General features: G+C 47.1%; 1 protein-coding gene across 6 annotated transcripts in view; it reads left to right on the forward strand.

Annotated features, from left to right (window-relative positions):
- Positions 1 to 820: 820 nt before the first annotated feature.
- TYRO3 (TYRO3 protein tyrosine kinase) overlaps positions 821 to 19,169 on the forward strand; it is a 44,381-nt gene continuing 26,032 nt past the window's right edge. For 5 of the 6 annotated variants that reach the window (XR_010884156.1, XR_010884157.1, XR_010884158.1 and 2 more), the window contains exons 1-6: positions 821 to 1,212; positions 4,728 to 4,911; positions 7,223 to 7,323; positions 11,436 to 11,606; positions 14,806 to 14,892; positions 18,666 to 18,781. Coding sequence is in view for 3 of the 6 variants with exons in the window: in XM_067296458.1 (XP_067152559.1) it covers positions 1,125 to 1,212; positions 4,728 to 4,911; positions 7,223 to 7,323; positions 11,436 to 11,606; positions 14,806 to 14,892; positions 18,666 to 18,781 (747 nt within the window). In the remaining 3 variants the exon portion in view is untranslated. Of the gene's footprint in view, positions 1,213 to 4,727; positions 4,912 to 6,081; positions 6,128 to 7,222; positions 7,324 to 11,435; positions 11,607 to 14,805; positions 14,893 to 18,665; positions 18,782 to 19,169 lie in introns of those variants that run through there. The other variant, XM_067296459.1, reaches the window with a different exon arrangement.

Here is a 19,169-nt window from a genome sequence, read left to right on the forward strand (position 1 = left end):
CAGGCTTCCTGCAAGCTCTCAGGAAAGGGTGATTTGTCAGTATCTCCTCCTGGCCTCTTCACTGCAGCTTGAAGAATTGGGGGGGGGGGTGACATTTTCATTCCAGTCATGAAATTTCCTTGGCATTGCTCCAGAATCCTAGGAATTCCTAGCAGAAATGCAAGTGGCTGTGGAGGAAAAGAAAAAGGTGATCAAAGCCCGGGACTTGGGGTGGAATTATGTAAGCTTGTTGTGCCTCAGTTTCTCCATTCACCTAATGGGACTGGCACTATTTCGCCATGCTCCTCAGCTTACCCAGGTGTCCATATCACTGCAGAGCCACTAGGTAAGAGTCATACCCTGATTGCTATTGCAGGCCTGAAAACTACGTTCTGTTATAACGATATTGCTCCTTAGGGTGTCTTTCAACTGAGATTCTCACCGTAATTCCTATGAAAAGACAGTGCCAGGAGATTTTTTTTTTTTTTTGAATGATCTGTCAGGGACTTTTTCCCCGCCGTGCTAGCACCTTCCCAACAGCCGCTGGAAGCAGAGACCCCTCTGCCCAGACCTCTCTCTCCTTCCCCACGAGCAGAGCAGAGGAGAGGGCCAGGCCAAGCGGCTCCTGCCGGGAGGACACGGGCTCCCGCCCCAGCCGCCCCCGCCCCGGCGGGGCTGGCGCCGCGGGCTTGCGGCCGCTGACCCCGGGGGGCTCCGGGGGCCCCGCGGCGCGGCCGCTCCGGTGTTTCCCCCTCGCCGCCACGCCGCGGCGGCGGGCGGCGCCCGCGGCTGCATATTCATGAGCTGTGATGTCAGCGGGGCCCCGCCGCGGCGCGGCCGCCCCACAGCGCCATTTCCTGGCCGAGAAGGCGGCGGAGCAGGGATAAGACCGAGCGGAGCAGCCGCCGAGCGCCGGCAGGGGGAGACCGTCCTGCGGCAGCGCCGTGCAGTGACCGGGACCGGGACCGCGGCCGGGAGCGGGAGCGGGGCCGCCCCGCCGAGCGCGCCCTCCTGCCGCCCGGGGCCGCGGCCGAAGTTGTCGCGTCGCCGCCGCCGCCGCCTCCTGGGGGACGCGGGCGCCGGGCGGGGCTGCGGCCGCCCCCCGAGCCGGCGGGAGCTGGGGGGAGGATGGTGGAGCGGGAGAGATGGAGATGAAGGGGAGCATGGCGATCCCGCGGCTCCTGTGGCTGGGACTGTGGGCTGCGGTGCTCCGGGACGTCGCCGCCGCGGCAGGTGAGGCGCTGACAGCCCGGCGCGGGGCGGCCGTTGGCGGGGGGCGGCCGTTGGCGGAAGCCCCCCGCTGAGGGGGGCAGGGGGACCCGGCCGTGCCCCGGCCCGGCTCGGCGGGGAGGGAGCTGCTGCGCCCGGCGGCCGCCCGCCCCGCAGGGCTGCGGTGCTGCCGGCGCCGCGAGGGGGGCGGCCCGGCCCGCTCGCCGCCGCCGCGGCTACAGGTGGCCCGGGCGGGCGGCGCGGCCTGGCGCTCGGCGGCGCCGAGCCCCGCGGCGAGCGGGGGGTCCCCGGGGGGCCACGGCGCTGCGCAGCTCCCTCCGCCGCGGGGCCGCGGCGCCGGGGCTCTGCCCTGCCCTGCCCCTCGGGGCCCGCCGGCGAGAGGGGCCCAGCAGCGGCGGCGGCACTCGCCTGCGTGGCCGCGCGGCGGGGAGCGGTCAAAAACCTCTTTTCTCCTTGTTTGCAGAGGCATTGTTCTAGCGTTTGCTTAGCTCCCATCGCCACCGAGGAAAGCCGGGTGCTAATGCGTTCCCGAGAGGCTCGCGTTGGCTTTCCTTCTTAACTAATTCTCCGAAGTTTCACCTCTGAGTAGGCGCGGAGAGACGCGGTGCGAGAGGCTCGGCGTGCCTAGGCGAGCCTCCCGCTGCCCTCGCCGGCAGCGCGGGGCTGCGCGCTGCGTGCGGGGCAAATTCTGTGAAGGCACGCTGTTTTGGCGTTGCGAATTTCATTGCTGCACCGGGGTCCTAAGGAGTGCGGCACCTTCCCTTAGTGTGCTTTGGTAGACGTCTTCCTCTCACCGCTCCAAAAATAACTTAAGAAAACCCTACTTCTGTTCTTGTAATCAAAATATTCAGAGATGGCAAATTAAAAAAAAAAAAAAAAAAAGGCGTGTTGCATATTTTGACAACCAGTGTGTTCAAATGCTGTCAATTCTGTCTGACAACTGGTTGATAAGAAATTTAGTACAATTTTATTTCCTAGTAGTTAACTGTACGTTTCAATTTCTGCAGTTATTACAGGTAGGCTTGGGGGAACCTACCTGGATGAGATTATTTCTTGTGCTGGTGAGAATGTTATCAGATGAGAAATCAGGAGTGGGAGAGTCAAAGGAGGGAAAGAGTGGAAATTAAAATCCATACTGAGGTCCTATGTGCTTCTACCTGATACCTGCACGAGAAGATGCTTCAGCTAAGGCTGAATTTTTGTTAAAAAACCTATGAAATCTATTAAAGATTCCTGATTAGTATTTCTTCCTTTCAGTTAATCGTGATGGAGCAATTGTACTTACGCAACGTAGAGAATTACGACCTAGGCTGTACATTTGTACTCTACTTCCCCCATCATTAATTTGCATGGGAACTGAAACCATAAAGAGTCTTTTAAGACAGTTCATTGTTTAACTTGTGGTTAACTCTTTAAGCAGAGCAGTCTAAGGAAAGCAAAGTAGTTTGCTGTTCCATTAAGGCACCTGTAATTAAAGTGTCTGTCAATTTATATGTGCATTTAGCAACCTGGCTATGTTAGTTTTCTGTAATACAGAGAGAGCTGCTATGAAGCTTTCATGTTTTCTTCCAGTATTGTGAGCGGGGAAAGGGAGGATGCTTTCTGGCACGCACTGGGACATGTAATTTGTGTTACAGATGAGTTAAGTAATGCAAGGTTAGATCATCCTTACCCAAAGTGATTAAATCCTTAGCCCTGCAAAAGAGCTGCAGCAGCTAAACTAAAACGATCATCTTACCAGTTTTTCCATGCTTTTGGTGAGTTTGCTAAGTTTGATAACAACAGATAAAGTGCAAAAGAATGAGCTTTGGAAACCAGCCATTAACAGGCTGGGGGAACTCGTTAAAAGAAGGAATAAGGTCCTTCTGCCGATGTGCTGCGATCGCTCCGGGGCCCCTGGTGTGCCGCAAGCGTGACCGCTGGCTGGTCACCCAGCATGGGCTCTCCCTTCTCCCCATGTTACAGCAAAGCTGCAAATGTGCTCGGCCGCTGCTGTACCCTGCGAGGCATGGCCACAGTGACTGCGGGAGGGGACGTGCTGGCAAAAGGGAAGTGGCACAGCAGAACGTCTCCGCATTCAATCATGGTTCAGGCTGTGACAGAGTTTGAGAGGGACAGGACTGCTTACTTCACAGTGCTCTGGATTTCACAAGTGGCATTTTTCCATCTGGTTTTGTAGGCTAGCAAGGCATCCTGTGGGAGAGCTGGCCAGCCAGTGAACTGCTTTAAGTTGTAATGTACTGTGATATATGGTTGCACGAAAGCAGTGGAATGATGGAATCCTATTTCCCTCTCCCTCTCCCTCTCCCTCTCCATCTCTCCCTCTCCCTCTCCATCTCTCCCTCTCCCTCTCCATCTCTCCCCCTCCCTCTCCATCTCTCCCTCCCTCTCTCTTTTTTTTTTTTCTCCCATAAAGGATGTGGAGGCCACTGCCAGGGCACATTATTGAACCAGACTAGACCTGTTCTGGTCTGTCAGTCCTGTGCCACTGCATAGGAAATGGCCACCCTGTCTAACAAAACTAGCTTTACATTTATTTTCTGCCTTGCTGCTTTCCCACAGTCTCCTTTGATCCTCTGGTTCTTCCTTTATACGCCCATCTTTCTTAAATGTACTTACACAGTTGGCTTCCGTGTTTTCTCATGGTAATGCATTCCATATATTCACTTCTGCTTGAGGGAAACACTCCCCATCCACCCACACATGCAACAGTGCTCTGGGCCAAATTCTGATCGCTTCTGTGTCAATGTAAATCTGAGCAGCTCCACTCACTCCAGCCCTGCTGCTTCAGAGTCACAGCTACGTAACTCTGAGCAGAGCGTGGCCCTCTGACTGGACTGAAGGGTCAGGGAGGCTTGTTCAAGCCTACACCCCCATTGTACGACAGAAATAGGTGTTCTGTAAACAGTTTGGCTCCTCTGCGAGGTGTGCTGTAAAATAGGTTTTGCTTTCGTGGGTTTTGTAAATTGCAGAGAAGCTTTCTGTAATGCAGAGGAACAAGGTACACTGAATAACATGGCATAATTGTTTCTTTCTCGGATCCCGGATCCCAGCTCTTTACAAATGCACACAACAGAGCAAGCATGATGATTTCTTAGCAGCGCGGGAACACCCTAAATGAAATTCAAGCTGGAGGAGAAGAGGGAGGTGTGGTACTGTGTTAAGAGGACCCAGTTAGCGCTGCTGGATCGCTGGCACAGCAAAGCTCCCAGCATTTCTGTCTGGCTCTGCCTGGGCACTGCTCTGTGGAAGCTCACCCTGCTGCTACATGAGTGAGCTCTGAGCTGAAAAAAGCCCCTGGTATGGGCTGAGCCTTCACCTTTCTCTGGCAATTGCGATTTCAGTGCTTGCCTTTGATTATCACATAGCAAACACAGTAGAGCAGTGATGAGACTACTGGACCCCTGTGCAGTGTGTGCTGGTAGGGTATGTAATTCCAGACCACCAACCTAGAGTAATGTGCTCTACTCCAACCCCCCTTCTTCTGGGGGTGGGGTGGAGTAGTATTTTTTTTTTAGGTATGAAATTTACAGGATCTCCAATCAAATTAAAGGTGTCCCAGGGTCAACCCGTGAAACTAAATTGCAGCCTCGAGGGAATGGAAGATCCCGAGATGTTGTGGATCAAGGACGGAGCAGTGGTGCAAAGCGTAGACCAGGTGTACATTCCAGTAGATGAAGAGCACTGGATCGGCTTCCTCAGGTACAACAGATGCACAGAAGGAGGAATATCATGGAAACTGTTGCACAGTGTTCTGCTGTCAGCTATATCTATGCAACTACAGTGACCTCAGCAGGGCAGGGTCCTTAGGGTCTGCGGTTCAGAGTGCTGCAAGGACATAACTGAGAGCAGAACTGAAGCCACTGTGGGCTGAGATTTTATGCACTAGAACCTTATTGATTTCCTGACTACTGCAGTGACAGGTGCTTTGCTAATGCTCGTGATGCTTGAGACATGACTTCAAGGTGAAAGGAGATTCTTGCCTTGTTTGTTCGTCTTGTTCTGCCATGCAGCAGGAAGACTAAGGTCTGACTTAATAGGTTTTCTCTCTCATACTCATTCAGTTCTCTTACTCTCCCTCTCTTGCACTCTCAGTCTGACTAAAGAGTGAGACTTGTTACTTGAAATGAGACTCCCAAGACTACATCCCCTTTCTTTCTTGGGGAGGAGTGTTTGTCACCTGAACCAATCCTGAGTCATTTTTGTGAGAAACTTTCCCTGTATATGTACTCCACAAAGTATCAGGCCTGCCTTACTCAGAGGCTCAAAACTCACTTCTGCAAAGCCTCTTTCTGTGCCTTTATTTCAGCAGAAGTGGGTGTCAGTTAGTTCTAAAGGTACTGAGTTAAACAAGACTCCAGGTTCTGCTCTGGCCCTTTCTATGCATAAAGAAAGCTTGTTCAAGCAAGTATGCCATCAGTGTGAGGGCTCAGGACTGCTGACTGATTGAGAATCAGTCATTCGTGAGCTCAGGCTTCATCCCCTCTTAGGCCTCTTGGATTAGCATAGCTTGGAGTCCCTGATTCCAGGAACCAAAAGCCTCTGTGATAAAGCTGGTCTCCAATAAACACTGATAATTTTACTAGGCACAGATTTTTCCTATCTTGTAACGTTGTGGAAACAGTTCATCTTGAAACTGTACCATTAACTCCCCTCTGTTCTACTAGTTAAATCTCATTGCCCCTTGGAGTCTCCCAGTCTGATCTCCTTTCTCGCATCTCATTTTCCTTCATCGAGAATTTTCTGCAGCACCAGGGCTGAGTTGGGGTGCTCAATCTAGATGTGTCCATATTTTTCTCCTTTTTCCTTTCTCCCTGTAAAGTGATCATTTCTATCACCCACTGTGTGACTTTTTCCTACGATCACTGTGTTTCAGAACATGCGGCCGGATGGGCAGGACAGCTGATGCCATCTGAAGGTACAGCTCTGAAAATCAGGCTGTAGTGGGACCATTTTGTGCATTTCAGCAAGCACTCTCCCTTTTCTGTCTTCCATCCTGAGACATTCTCCTCTTTTCCCAAGACAGACTGCTAGCATTAGAAAAGTGGGCATCAGATCTGCTCGGGATCCCTGCATGGCAGCAGACGCATGGCTGCACATCCCAAGGGAGACAATCAGCGTATGTACATCAACAGGCGCTTGGAGTCCCACTGGTGCCTTTGGTAGCTGAGACCTTGCAGCTTTGGGACCGAATTCTGCCCTTATTCACCTGCACGTAAGGCTAGCCTAGTGTTGTTAAACACAGTGGAACTACTGCAGATTTACAGTGGTGGAACTAAAAGCAGAATTTCTCCCCTGAACGGGAAGTTTACAACTTGAATGCTAGTCAGTCCCCATGACTGCCTTTGCTTGCTTGGCTGCATCTTCTTGGAAGAGGAGTTGTTGCTGAGCAAGGGAGGACACAGAAAGGTTCGTGAGGTGAGGTCCTGTGCTGGAATAGGCCAGCATAACTCCTTTGAAATCATGAATTGAGAGTCAGACCCAACGAATTTTGCCATGTGAAGTGCTCTTAGGAGGGTAACACTGCGGTTGGAGTGAGGGGAGCCACTTCTGACCCATTTATTCCAGTGTGAGGCTGTTACCAGTACTAGCCCCTAACTAAAGCAAAACTTGTTAGAGGTTTGTGATTTGGAGTTTCCTACTGGCTCAGACGTTGTAGGTCAAGCTGTTATTCTTGAAGACTAGCTAGAATCACAGTTCCAAATCCAGGAGATGAACAATCCCTTCCTGTTTTCAGAGGACACAAATTATGGGTTGTCTGCGTGGATATTTCCGAGGAAGGCCTGTCTGCTCTGCTAAGGATTCCCTCCATTCACTCGAGAGAGGAGCCTCCTTTCTCCACTGTTTTGCCGCATGCTTTGTGCTGGTTGGCTGTTGCCCTCCTCCCCAGAGCTGGCTGCATTTCAGTGGGTGTTGTCTGTGCATCTGGTCTGCCAAACACTTGGAGGGTCCTTTGGGGCAAAAACGTGCTTTATCCACGTAAAATATCGATATGGCTTTTGACTTTTTTCAGCTTGAAATCCGTCGAGCGGACAGATTCTGGGAAGTACTGGTGCCAGGTTGAGAACGGGGGGAAGAAGGAAGAATCACAGCAAGTGTGGCTCATAGTGGAAGGTAAGGAGGAGTAGTGCTGGTTTCCTTTCAGGGCTGACCCACCAATATACTCTAGATGGAAGCAGTGAGAACAGATTGCTCTGGTGACAGGCTTCATATCTATGAACCATGGGTGATGCTGCAGGGAGATAGCTACAGAGCAGGAGTAAGAAATGAAGGGAGAGTAGCTTCAAGGAGAGGAGCTGTCAGTTTATTAGCTCTCTGGTTTTATTTCTGCATATCAGGTAGTAAGTGGATGATCCTTTCACACACTGACACTTCCTCCCAGCCCCTTAATCCATTGTTGCTTTCATCTCCAAATAATTCATAGAATCATAGAATAATTTAGGTTTGAAGGGACCTATGGGGATCATCTGGTTCAACACCCTTCTCAAAGCAGGGTCACAGGCTGACTCTGTGCATCAGTCAAACAGGTCTTTGAGGACAAGGTCCCGTTTTAGCCCTATTCTCAGAGTTTCAGGGGAAGCACTTCATAGTCAGAAATATTCCATGTGGCACCGTTTTGCCCAAACAGCCTTGTCTGATGAAGAATAACTTTTACACAGTTGCCCAAAAGTTGCTCAAGGCAAAGTAGATTGATGGCTTCTTCTTGCCTTATTTCATTTCCCTTGAGTCGTGATCCTATTAGGCTCTCAGAAGCTAGTAGGAGGAGGATGGCTTAATATTTGGTGAGGAGGTTGACAGAAACAACATATTTGGGCAAGAACTGGTGTTTTGGATATGATTGGTAACATTTGTCTCTTTGGGCTGGAGCTGAATCAGTGCCCCTAAAGGGGAGGGTGGGACTGTGTGGCAAGAGGTGGGGTGGGATAGGTGGAGTTTTACAGCAAAAGTCTCAGCTGCTCAGAGTCATGAAAACATCCATAGCAGTCCTCATGGGAAGATCAATGCTTACCTGCTGTTTTCCTGAATTCCAGGGTTTTGTCCATCTAAGATTTCAGGTGCAGTTTCAACTGGAGAATGTTGTTTATGGTTTAAAATGTTCTCTATTGTGCAGAGCTGCTATTTCTATTCCAATTACTGTGGTCCACTCCAGAGGTGGCTGCATTTGCATGGTGGGTGCCAGAAGAGTAATTGGTTAGCTCAGTGTGCTAACCAATCTGAAAAACAAAGGAGCCCTTCTGGATATTACAGGCAAAAAATATCAAAGTCGCAAGAAACAGCTGCAGCTAGATAAGGGGGAGTGTTGAGAATGAAGGCCAAAGCTGACAGAAGAAGCATCAGCTGCAAAATGCAACTAGTCATTTTTACAAGAAAAACAAGTATGACAGAAGCTAGTTAAACTGGAACTGAGCATGTAATCATGTAAAATGGGAGTTAATGGAAAAAATTAACAATTAACAAGTAGTGATAAGGGGATGGATTTTTAAAAAATATATTGGCTGTTAGCATAAGAAAATGCTAAGGAATGCAAAAACATATCAGTCCCACAGTTGCTGTTATCTCCCCACTTGTTTCTTGCTTGGGCCTACCAGCTTTGTCTAGAAGCAGTTTACCTTATTAATAACAATTGTTATATCCTCTGTCTTGGGCTGAGAGAGGATCTTTATTCCGGTCACGTGTGCAGTCTTCAGTAGGTTTTGATGCCTTTCAGTATGAAATACAATATAAAAGTAGACTATTGCTGATCTAATTAAAAGCAAGCTAGAATGGATTCTATGCTATCCAATATCTGTTGCTTGAGTTAGGTAGTCTTTATCAGGCAGAATTTGTATTGATGGAGTTTGACTGTGTCTGTAATACAGCTAAAGTGTTTGATCTGATGAAATTCTCCTCAGAACTTACAAAGACACAGTGACTTCGAAACCAATTCCAGTTTAGAAACTAGATTCTGGCCTTATGGAAAACATGATAGCATTTGATACCTGGAGAAGTAATCTAAGAGGCATACTGCTGAGTGTGACCATCTTAAAAACTAAGATAATGTTTCTTCCAGAACTGTCCCTTTGAAATTACACCTCTCGCTACGTGGCTGTTCCCTGTGGCTGCTAGCCCCTGTTGTTGTTACAGAGCCATCGCCCCAACCAGTCCTTTGTGGACATGCCCCCTTGAATTAATGCTCTTTGAACACTGAGATATAGAAGAAAATTGGCCCAGTAGGGCAGATACCAACTTGGAGGAGGGACTACACAGGTTTATTTCTGGCGGCTGACTGCTCTGTGCCTCTACTCTGCAGCTGTGAAATGGGGGTGCCTGCTATTCCCTCTCATACCAGGGACTGGGCAGTTAAGTGTGTCACTGACCATGCAGCACCCAGACAGCATTGCCTTGGGGCAGTGCACGTGCCTGAGCTGCATGGGTCAGCCGCGCTCCCTGTGCCATGAAAGTTAGTGTCCTAACTGTGGCCTTGCCTGATCTACACAGTTGCTCCAGAAGTGGAAAAACCTGCTGAACGGGGCGGCATTCTCCTGAAGGGTTGCTCAAAGGGACAACAGGCAGGGATTCTGCCCATGGGTAGAAGAGATGGTGGCATTTTCTCCTCAGAGAAGGAGGGCAAAGTGGGTGGAAGTGTCACAACTGGCATCTGGAAAGTTTATTCACTTTTATTGTTTATATATGATGGCAATAAAAAAATAAAACATGTAAGCAAAAAAGAGCAGTAAAGCATGATGATGGGTATACGTGTCCTGAGCATGAACCTTTGCACAAACAGGCATCATCATTCCTTTTCTAAGCAAAAATATTAAGTGACCTATTTTTAGGCCTATCTTAGTTTGTTCATTTACCTACCACTCTAAAGAGGCATGTGCAAAGGCGGAGAGGAAAACCCAAAGAAACTGTCACCTAAATGATACAAACAGTGACTGAATGGTCAGCAGAAGACTGAAGACATCGCTTTCATTTGGGGTGTAGGGGAAATGTCAAGCATTAGGCTTCTAAATCTGTATTTACACACTTACATTAATCTCCTGCTTTCAGAGGTGCTCAGGATCTGCCATACCAACAGGAGCTGCTCAAGCCTGTCGTCTTTGTGGCCAAGGACATAGTGTAAATTAAGTGTCCAGATGCACAGTATCATTGGTTCCTCTGTTTCTCTGAGGTGCTAGATCAGCATTTTCAAAACAGTTTTTCCCCAGCTGAAAATACCTTATCTTTCATTTTGGTGCAAACGTAGTCAGTAGTGCGAAACTGAAAGTTTTGAGTATAAAGGGGCCTCGGCATTGCTCTGGGCCTTCAGTTCTTCCACGGGTCACCAAAATGCATGTCTGCCGCTCTGCAGGATCAGCACCCACTCTGGTGCCTGGTGAATTTTGTTTTGCTGCTTTGGAGCAGCCACAAAGGGTTTGGCATTGCCTGTGAGAGGAACCACATCATTTGCTGTGTTGAGTTATACTCGGCTATTACCAGTTCAGAAATGACCCAAGGCAGTGCTGCTGCAGCTGCGTTTTGCTCTGGATGGCTCTGATCTAAGGCCTGTTGTACCAAACAGGAATCTTTTCACTGTGGTGAACAGATACTTATCAAGAGAGCGGTGTCCGTGAATAGCCTTCAGCTCTGTAACAAATTATCCCTAATTCCAAGGCAGCCTGCCTCTCTTGGTGTTTGGAGCATGCTGGAAGGCCACTCTATTCAATTAAGCTGTGGAAGGACTACTGTAAATGATACCTGTCTCTCACCAGGGGAATTCTTTCCTCCTTCATGGGTTTGTTACAGCTGCTAGTTCAACATGTTTACAAGATTCAATTTTTAATGCATGGCAAGAAATATCTGAAGCTAGATTAGGTATATTTTAAAAATGGTGATAGACACTGCTAGGATTCCTGGCTGTTGCCTCTTTAAACCCCAGTTTCTCCAACTGAAAACTGAGCTAATGCTGCCATTAAAAGCTACTTTATAGGGGAGTTTTGAAGGAGACTCATTCAAAGTGAAGTTTTTCAAAGGCATTTTGGGAAAGGGGAGCTTTTCTCTTGCTGACTTCCAGTGGTAGTGGTAGTTCATGTCCTGAGATGATGTAGCATATCTGACTGTATATTTTTGTGAAGGGCTTGGAGAGGGTCAGATTAGGCACAGGGGCAGATGGGTGTCCAGTGTTGGGCACTCGTATTAGCAGAAATAAGCAAGAGACAGAAGGAACCTTTCCAGTTATTATCACTTGTCTGTTGCTTTTCTAGGTGTGCCCTACTTTACTGTGGAGCCTGAGGATGTGTCCGTGTCCCCTAATGCCCCATTTCATATGGCCTGTGCTGCTGTTGGTCCCCCTGAGCCAGTGACAATTGTCTGGTGGATGGGAGACTCTAGAGTGGGGCTTCCAGACATCTCCCCCTCCATCTTAAATGTGTCAGGTAAGGCTGCTGCCAATGCAGGAGATCACTTGGAGTATCAGGAGTGCGGAGAGGGAGAGGAGGAGAGAGAGTCTCGTTTCAGTACGTGCCCAGGGACATTGGGTGGCTTACGTGGGTGGCCACGTAGTGTGTGAATGTTCTTTAACTTTACACTGAAGGCTGAGAGATTACAATCACATGCAAAACTGGGTCACCTCGAGGAGTGATCATTTCCCAGTGTGTTTTGCGCTGGCCTGCGGAGCACAAGCTCTTCAGAGCCTGGGTGGGGCTGGCGCTGTGGTAAGGCTGCTGCTGGAGAGATGATGCATGGTTGCTTTGTCTTTTGTTGCTCCACTTCATGGAGGGTGGTTTTGTTTTCTTAAAACGATTCTGCTGGTGACATTTGGCTTAGGAATCTCAAAGTCTGCACTTGTAACAGATGCCACTTCTTCCTTCCATGCACAGCCATGACACATGCTGCTTTCCCCTCTTTCCTCTCTCTTCCCCCTCCTCTGTTCTTGCATGTTTACTGGATGCTCTTATTAAACCTGACTGTCTCATGTAATTGTTTGACACTTCTAGAGTGGTTGTATTGATGCTGAAGTGGGCTGGTTGATAGCCTCAGAGACCAGAGATTCCTCCAGAGTGGGCATTAGGTGCATAGTGGTAAGACTGCCTTCCGTGACAGCATCCGCTGAAGGACTCAGGAGCCAGTACATCATTGTACCTCTCTTCAAGGCTGCTCTCAGAGAAGGGAGATGCATACCTACCAGGACCTGATTGCCCCTATTCTTGTAGTTACCTCCTAAAGGTAACTTAATTCTAGTTCGTTGTCCAACAGCTACCTGATGCTTCTCATCTCTGCTGCTGTTCTATTATTTTCGGCAGCCCCAGGCCAAAGCTGAACTAGTAGTTTAGAAAGAAAAGGTTTTATGACTCAGATTCATCTCTGGGGCCTCTTCATCAGTGTTAATACACTTAGACCCAGGGGGAGTTTGTTTCTATACATCTTTGGCCATCCCTTGAGCCATCCAATCCCATTAAGCCTTCCCTTAGAACCTAATTTATATGTAAATCAAAACTTGGTTTGTGATTTGCAATGGTTTTATCATCTGCTCTCTTGTGTTGCCGCTCTATGCTGTTCCAAGTTGGAAATGAAAATTGCTCCCTTATGATATAATCTGCCACTTGAAATGGAAGCGGAAAAGATTGATAATCAAGAGGGGAAAGACAATAAAGAAAAGTCTCCCTTCCTCCACTGAACTCATCCCACGGTGCCTCACAGAACTTTTGTTATTGTGGGGCAGTGATACCGGGACCTGACAAAGACTCTTAAAGTGAATTGCCATTATATATATTTTTCACCAGCACCTTTCTTTGCCCTTTTCTCTGCCACTCCAAACACACAGGAGGCCTTGCTCATTAAGGATTACATTGTTCTGAGAGTTAAACTGGAACGTGTCTAGCTATTTCTTGGCTGCAGGGGAATCCATGCCTCTTCTTTTTGCACACAGCCTCAGTGGTTAGGAAGTTAGGTGCTGAGGGATCTGAGATGCCTAACCTCCATTATGCAGAAGAGTGCACAGCCGTAATGCACTGAGGTGCTCGCGTTTTGTGTCTTTTTTTTTTAATCAGGAGGAAGATTACAAAGTTAATCATCATCTTGACTTGAAACTCCTTTCTGAAATGCTTAGAAAATTATCTCTGTAGTGTTCTTTGGGATTTCCTTTGGGTGGATCTTGTCTTTGCAACATAGAACATGTAGTGGGGCACAAACTGTGGTCAGGTTGCCAAAGCATGTCAGAAAAGCCTGTTGTTAAGAAAACAGGCATTGCTGGCAAAAGAAACTATCAAATTTTGAAGAAAATAATGATAAAATACTGGCCAGTAGGCAAATGTATGAAAGGTTCAGCAAGCAGTTGGTTTGGTAAAAGGATTGTTGTGTTTGGAAAGTGGTGCTGACAAATGGTGCCAGAGAGCAAGGGGATCTTGGTATATAGTGTGTTTTGCATCTTCTTCAGGGCAGGATTGTGTTTGGTTCAGTCTTTGGGAAGTGCCTAGCATGTCAGGTGCTCCTCCGCTCTGCTGCCTTGCCTTCAGCCAGCTGGCCTGCTTCTTCGTCTGGTTCACTGGGGCGAGTGGAAGAAGCTAAAATGTTTTGCTCTCGCTTTATAGCAGACCCTCACTATACTCCTTCACTACACCTTTTTTGCAATGCTGTCAGTCTAAGACCCTTGGAAGATGAATCAAATGGCAAAGACAGACACTGTGCAATCTCCTCCATGCAGCTTTGAGAAAGCTTTTCCCTCCTAAACTGCATGCCCAGCTAGTGTTTCCTGTCATTTTTTTTCAGATAGAGCTCCATAAAGCAACTGAGGACCAAGTAGAGTGAAGACAGATGCTGGACATGCTTCTCCAGGCAGCTTTGCAAATGCGTCTCTATTCTGATTAATTACCAATACCAATTTGCCTCTTGGAGCAGCCAGACATCAGTACGATGCCATGGTCAGGCTCTGTGAGATAGCAGATGCTCACTGGAGACAGGAGGCATAACCCTCCCTTGTGTTGTATAATCCCTAGAAGGTGCCTCCATGCTGATGCAGTAGCATTTTACTTTTACTTCCATTGTGTGTTTGCAAAAATCAGATGCAAGGCGAGGGACATGTGGGCATTACCTTGAAATGTACAACCTCTGCTTGGAACCTCACCTGGGTTCATAGCCCAGTTAGAAGGTGGTTGTTGCTTAGGTTGTGGTGGTGCTCAGGTGGCAGGCTGATGTCTGGGATGTATAAACCCCATTTATTTATACAGGCACTGTATAATTATGTGGTGCAGCACAATCCTTGCACTGAGGGAGCTCACCAAAATGGGGTGCAATGACCACCAAGAAACAAGGTGGAGGCTGAGTCATGCAGTAATGAGAAATGGACATCCACTAACCAAGCACTGTGATCTACTCTTTTGCCAGATTCATCCTTCTTTTTTAGCGCTTTCTGAAGCTCCGATGGAAGCTCTCCTACACCAGCACATTCTCTCCATTAAAAATGTGGTTGGCACATTAATTACATTCAAATCCACATGCCTTTGGCACCCTGCTCAGCCCTCCAGTTGCCTGTATGGCATGAGCTGGGTATCATACATAATTGAAATTCTGCTGAAGGCTTGAAGCTGGATTACATAGCTGTTTGTGTTTCTTTTCCTTTTCTTGGCTAATCTCTAGGTATTAATCAAAGCACAGTTTTCTCCTGCGAAGCTCACAACGTAAAGGGATTATCTTCATCTCGGACAGCCACTGTTCAAATTAAAGGTGAGAGAGTGCAAGAGCATGGGCAAGGGAGTAGGGATTTGCCCTGTGGGGAGGGAAAGGAAGGCTCCTTAATGCAGGGGCTGTCTCAGAGCTGCCTGCGAATAGCACCAGTTCAGCCAAAACAATGCATCGTGCTCTAATGGCTGCTCCCTGCTTGCTATGCAGGGCTGTATCCCTGCGGTGAAATTGGTTGTTGAAAATAAAACACATCTGATTCAGGAATGGAAACATGATGTCAAATAACAGATTTTCCTTGAAAAGGAGAGAGAGCAGTAAAATTGTTCATGAGAGATTGTAGCTGGATATGATCTAAATGGTAGCTGAGGAAATCTTTCCTTCTTGGAGATAGATGAGTCTTGTTAGAGCTAAAGAGGCCATTGCATCTACTTGCTTCTACTGGCATCACATTAGATGCTGAAAACAGACAGGGAAGTTGATTAGCAGTAGCCAGTAAAATCCACCCATCCATATTGTTTTTATGGATTTTTTTTGTTGTTCTTTGCCCTTTAGAAACTCATTGAAAACAAATAATTCCTAGCCCTTGTATGAGCAGCTGCCACTCTGAGGCCCTGAGCCAATGTCACGTTTCCTCTGCTCAGCCAGGTGACTGAAACAGTGGGATGATCAGAACAGTCAGTGCTTCCCCTCTTCGTGTTGGGATGCTTCTGCATTTGAATTCTTAGTCGTGCTTTAATGTGCAATACATGACATGATTATCAGTTCTAGGAGAGAGATGTCACAAAAATCATTTGTTTCCAGTGGTAGTTTATTGCTCAGACTGAAAAAGAGCAAGCATTTATGTCTGTACCAGAACTTACAATTGTATTAGCTAATATGCATTAAAATATAGTTTAAAATCCAGGTGTAGATCTACCATTTCTAGGGTGTATTTTTCTTCAGGACAAACATTGTGGTTACTGCCGTGCCAAGAATGCAATATGTTGGATTAGTATGATTTATAACTTAATTTAAAAACATTTAAAGTTGTTGCCTTAAAGGCTTGTCTACACAGAGGAATTAGTTATTGTGGAATATATCTTCTATGGATATTTTTATTCGGGGATAGAGTTTAGTTCACAAAGCTATTATGCTTTAAATTCTCACCGATCCATGGTCAGAAATAACATTTAGCATAAACAAGCTTTCTTCTTTTTTTTTTTTAATGTTAACACAGATTTTTAACCATTAATAAGATAATGGGGCAAAGGCCTCAGAATTCTCATATATTTCCTAGAAATTACATTTAGCCAAAAATGCTCCAAATGCTTCAAGGTCAATCATAACTAATGAATCCACACAAGCCACTTGAGAGAGATGTATCCCCCTGTTTTAAAGCTGAAGAGACTGAGGTTAAGTGATTTGCCAAATGTCACATCAGTATCTGACATCTCCTAGAGATTAAAAAAACAGGGTTTTAAATAGAAAGTCCTGTGCTGTAGTTGTATAGGTTCTAACTGTAATACCTCAAAGATATGTTTAAAGCAGTAGTTATAAGCTTAGGGAAGTGAGGAGGCTCCTTTGAAGAACAGAAGCTTGGAGATCCAGTACAGCTCCTGTTAAAGTTAAAGCAAAGCTCCCAGTGAGGGCATCACTGGAAATGGGAGCTGGCCCAGATAATGCTCATTTAGTCCTTGATTCTATAAACATATGGGGACTTCAGTGGAATTACTCTTGGGAGTAGCTGTCTGTACATGCTTGATCAGGGCCTTCCTCTCTTACACAGATTCCTGTGCTAATGAGGACTCTGAAGTCTATCTAACAATTTATTAAACAATTTGTTTCTTCTGTGTTTCCAGAGGCAAATATTTTTGCTAGGACACTTTTAAACTGTTAACATTTCTTCAAATTTGCTGCTGTTGTTGTTCATTATCTATTCTCTGTAGTGCCGACAATGTGCTGGGTGTTCTCCAAGGAGAAAATTACTGTTATTGTAGCCCACAGTCCCCAGTCGTGCACAAAGCCCCATTGTTCCAGGCACTCTACAAACATACAGGAAGTTAACTCAAATTATCTTAACACTCAAGCTGCTGTTTTCGAACTGGCTTTGCCCTCCTTCTTGTGTGTGCCTAAGACTTTTATGATCATATCCCATGTTTCGCAGCACAGCAGAAAACACGGACACCGAGAACTTTTTCCAGCACCCAACGGGGAAATGTCTGTCCCTTCTACCTATAGCAGAACTGTGGGAAGGGGCTAGCAAACTAGCCCTCTTTAGGGGCTGTGCACATTAAAGAGTGGATGTGTCACTGAAATGCGTTAGCAGTTGATTATTTGTTCTCGCGGGCATTGTAGCCCATACCTCGTTTGAGCTTGCCATCCAGTGTTGAAGAGAACCTGTCACTAAACTCAGAACCTGTGAGTGTGTTTGTGAGTATGTTACGTTAGGAGCAATGTTTCAATGATATTCAAGTTAGCATAGCTGTGAAAGTAAGCTTAAAAACGGGATTTTTTCTCCAAAGAGCTTACCGACCTAAATACTTGAGAGCAAAATGGAAAGAAATAGAAGGAAAAGAAAAAAACAACAACAACAACAAACAATAAACCCCCCCAGAAAAGTCTATGTTAGTTCACGGAGACCTTTCACTGAAAGGCAGAGAACTCATTGCACCTCTCCTCTTCTGGACCGGTGGTCTGCCCCCCTTCCCTTTTGCATGCATGTGTGCGCACGCGCGCGCACACACACACACACACACGTGTATGCATACTAAAAAAGAACCGAAAGATCAGGGGAGAGGCTGGTGTTCATGAAGCTGGTAATTTTTTCAAGAGTAAGGTGGATTAAATGCAAATACAGATTCAGGAGTGAAAAAGGGATGGTGATAAGAGGAGTATATCAGGAAAATACAGAGTGACTGTGTGGAGTTACGGTGGGAGGAAAAAGAAAGAACAAAGGGAAGCGTTGTGGGTTTCTAACAGTGAGTCAAGGAGATTGGATTAATATGACAAAATCCTCACAACACCTGCAGAGATGGAGGTACCTGGTCAGAGTGAGAGCAGAGGAGCAGTGCTCAGTGCTGCTCTGTGGCAGTAGGAAGCACAGACATCTGATTAAATGGCCAGTCTGGGAATCTTGATTTTGTTCCCGACTTTGCCATTAATTTGTAGTGTGATACCAGTTATGTAATTTACACTTCCTTTGCCTCAAATTCCCCCTCTATAAAATTGAAAGTGCTTTCTGAATTAATCTTCAGCCTGGAGAAAGCAGAGTTTTTAATTCAGGCTCTGTCCCAAAACGTCCCAAAATGTCTGTAATGGACACCTGGAGGCAGCAGTTTCACAGTCCAAAGCGGTCAGCTGCAAATCCAATTGGAAGGTATTCTGGTCACTACAGTAAACCGCCCTTCAATTTGTGCTGGCAGAGGTGTTCTGGGGCTTGGACTGAGAGCCAGGAGATGGATTTTGAACCCCTAATTTAGTTCTCAATTTAGGTCCACAGACAGTTATGTCAGCAAGGCTGAGTCATGCATTGCGATGGAGGGGGTAGGGAAGAGGGTTGAATGGCGAAGGTGCAAACATCACACACCAGCATTGCTATCAGAGAGATCAACTGCTGTCTGTATGTAACAAGCAAGTATGCTGAACTCCTAAAGAATGGATGCAAATAGCTTGTTCAATGTTATGATAATAGTTTCATTCGCAACACTCAGGGACACTCTCTAAAGATGTTATGTTACACCAGTTCTGGCACAATTTCTAGCCTCAAGCCTCTGTCCATTTCCATGTGAATACCTCCCTTCTGTGTATGCTGAAAAGCTTCTTTGTTTCCTTTATAGCCATGCCTCTCCCGCCTCTCAACGTAACTGTAAGCCAAGTCACCAGCAGCAACGCCAGTGTAGTGTGGGTGCCGGGATTCGATGGCCGCTCTCCCCTCCACTCCTGCACTCTTCAGGTATGGGCCCTCTACGCTGCCCGTGCCCCGCAGGCAGAGTGGGACTCCCCTGACCACTTCACTGCTTGAGCTGTCTGTCACTCTCTTAACTGCTTTGTAGCAGCGTTCAAATTCTCATTCCACAGTTTTAAAACATGGAAACTTAACAGGATACAATTTAGGGCATGTGCAGGTGCCAAATAGCAGAGCCAGCTTTGAGCATGAGCTGCCCAGCTAAGCGTTTGAGACTGGCCTGATTCTCCCTCTCAGCAAGTTATCACATCACTTGCTCCATGGCAGCAGCTCCCATGCAGAGTGACACAGCAGCACATACGAAGTACATGTAACGTGGTGGGAAGTGACTTTGCGTGGCTGCAGGGTGATCACACGTTCTGTTGGCCTGGAGCAA

This window comes from Apteryx mantelli, chromosome 4 (genome assembly GCF_036417845.1).
Source record: "Apteryx mantelli isolate bAptMan1 chromosome 4, bAptMan1.hap1, whole genome shotgun sequence".
Taxonomy (NCBI): Eukaryota; Metazoa; Chordata; class Aves; order Apterygiformes; family Apterygidae; genus Apteryx; species Apteryx mantelli.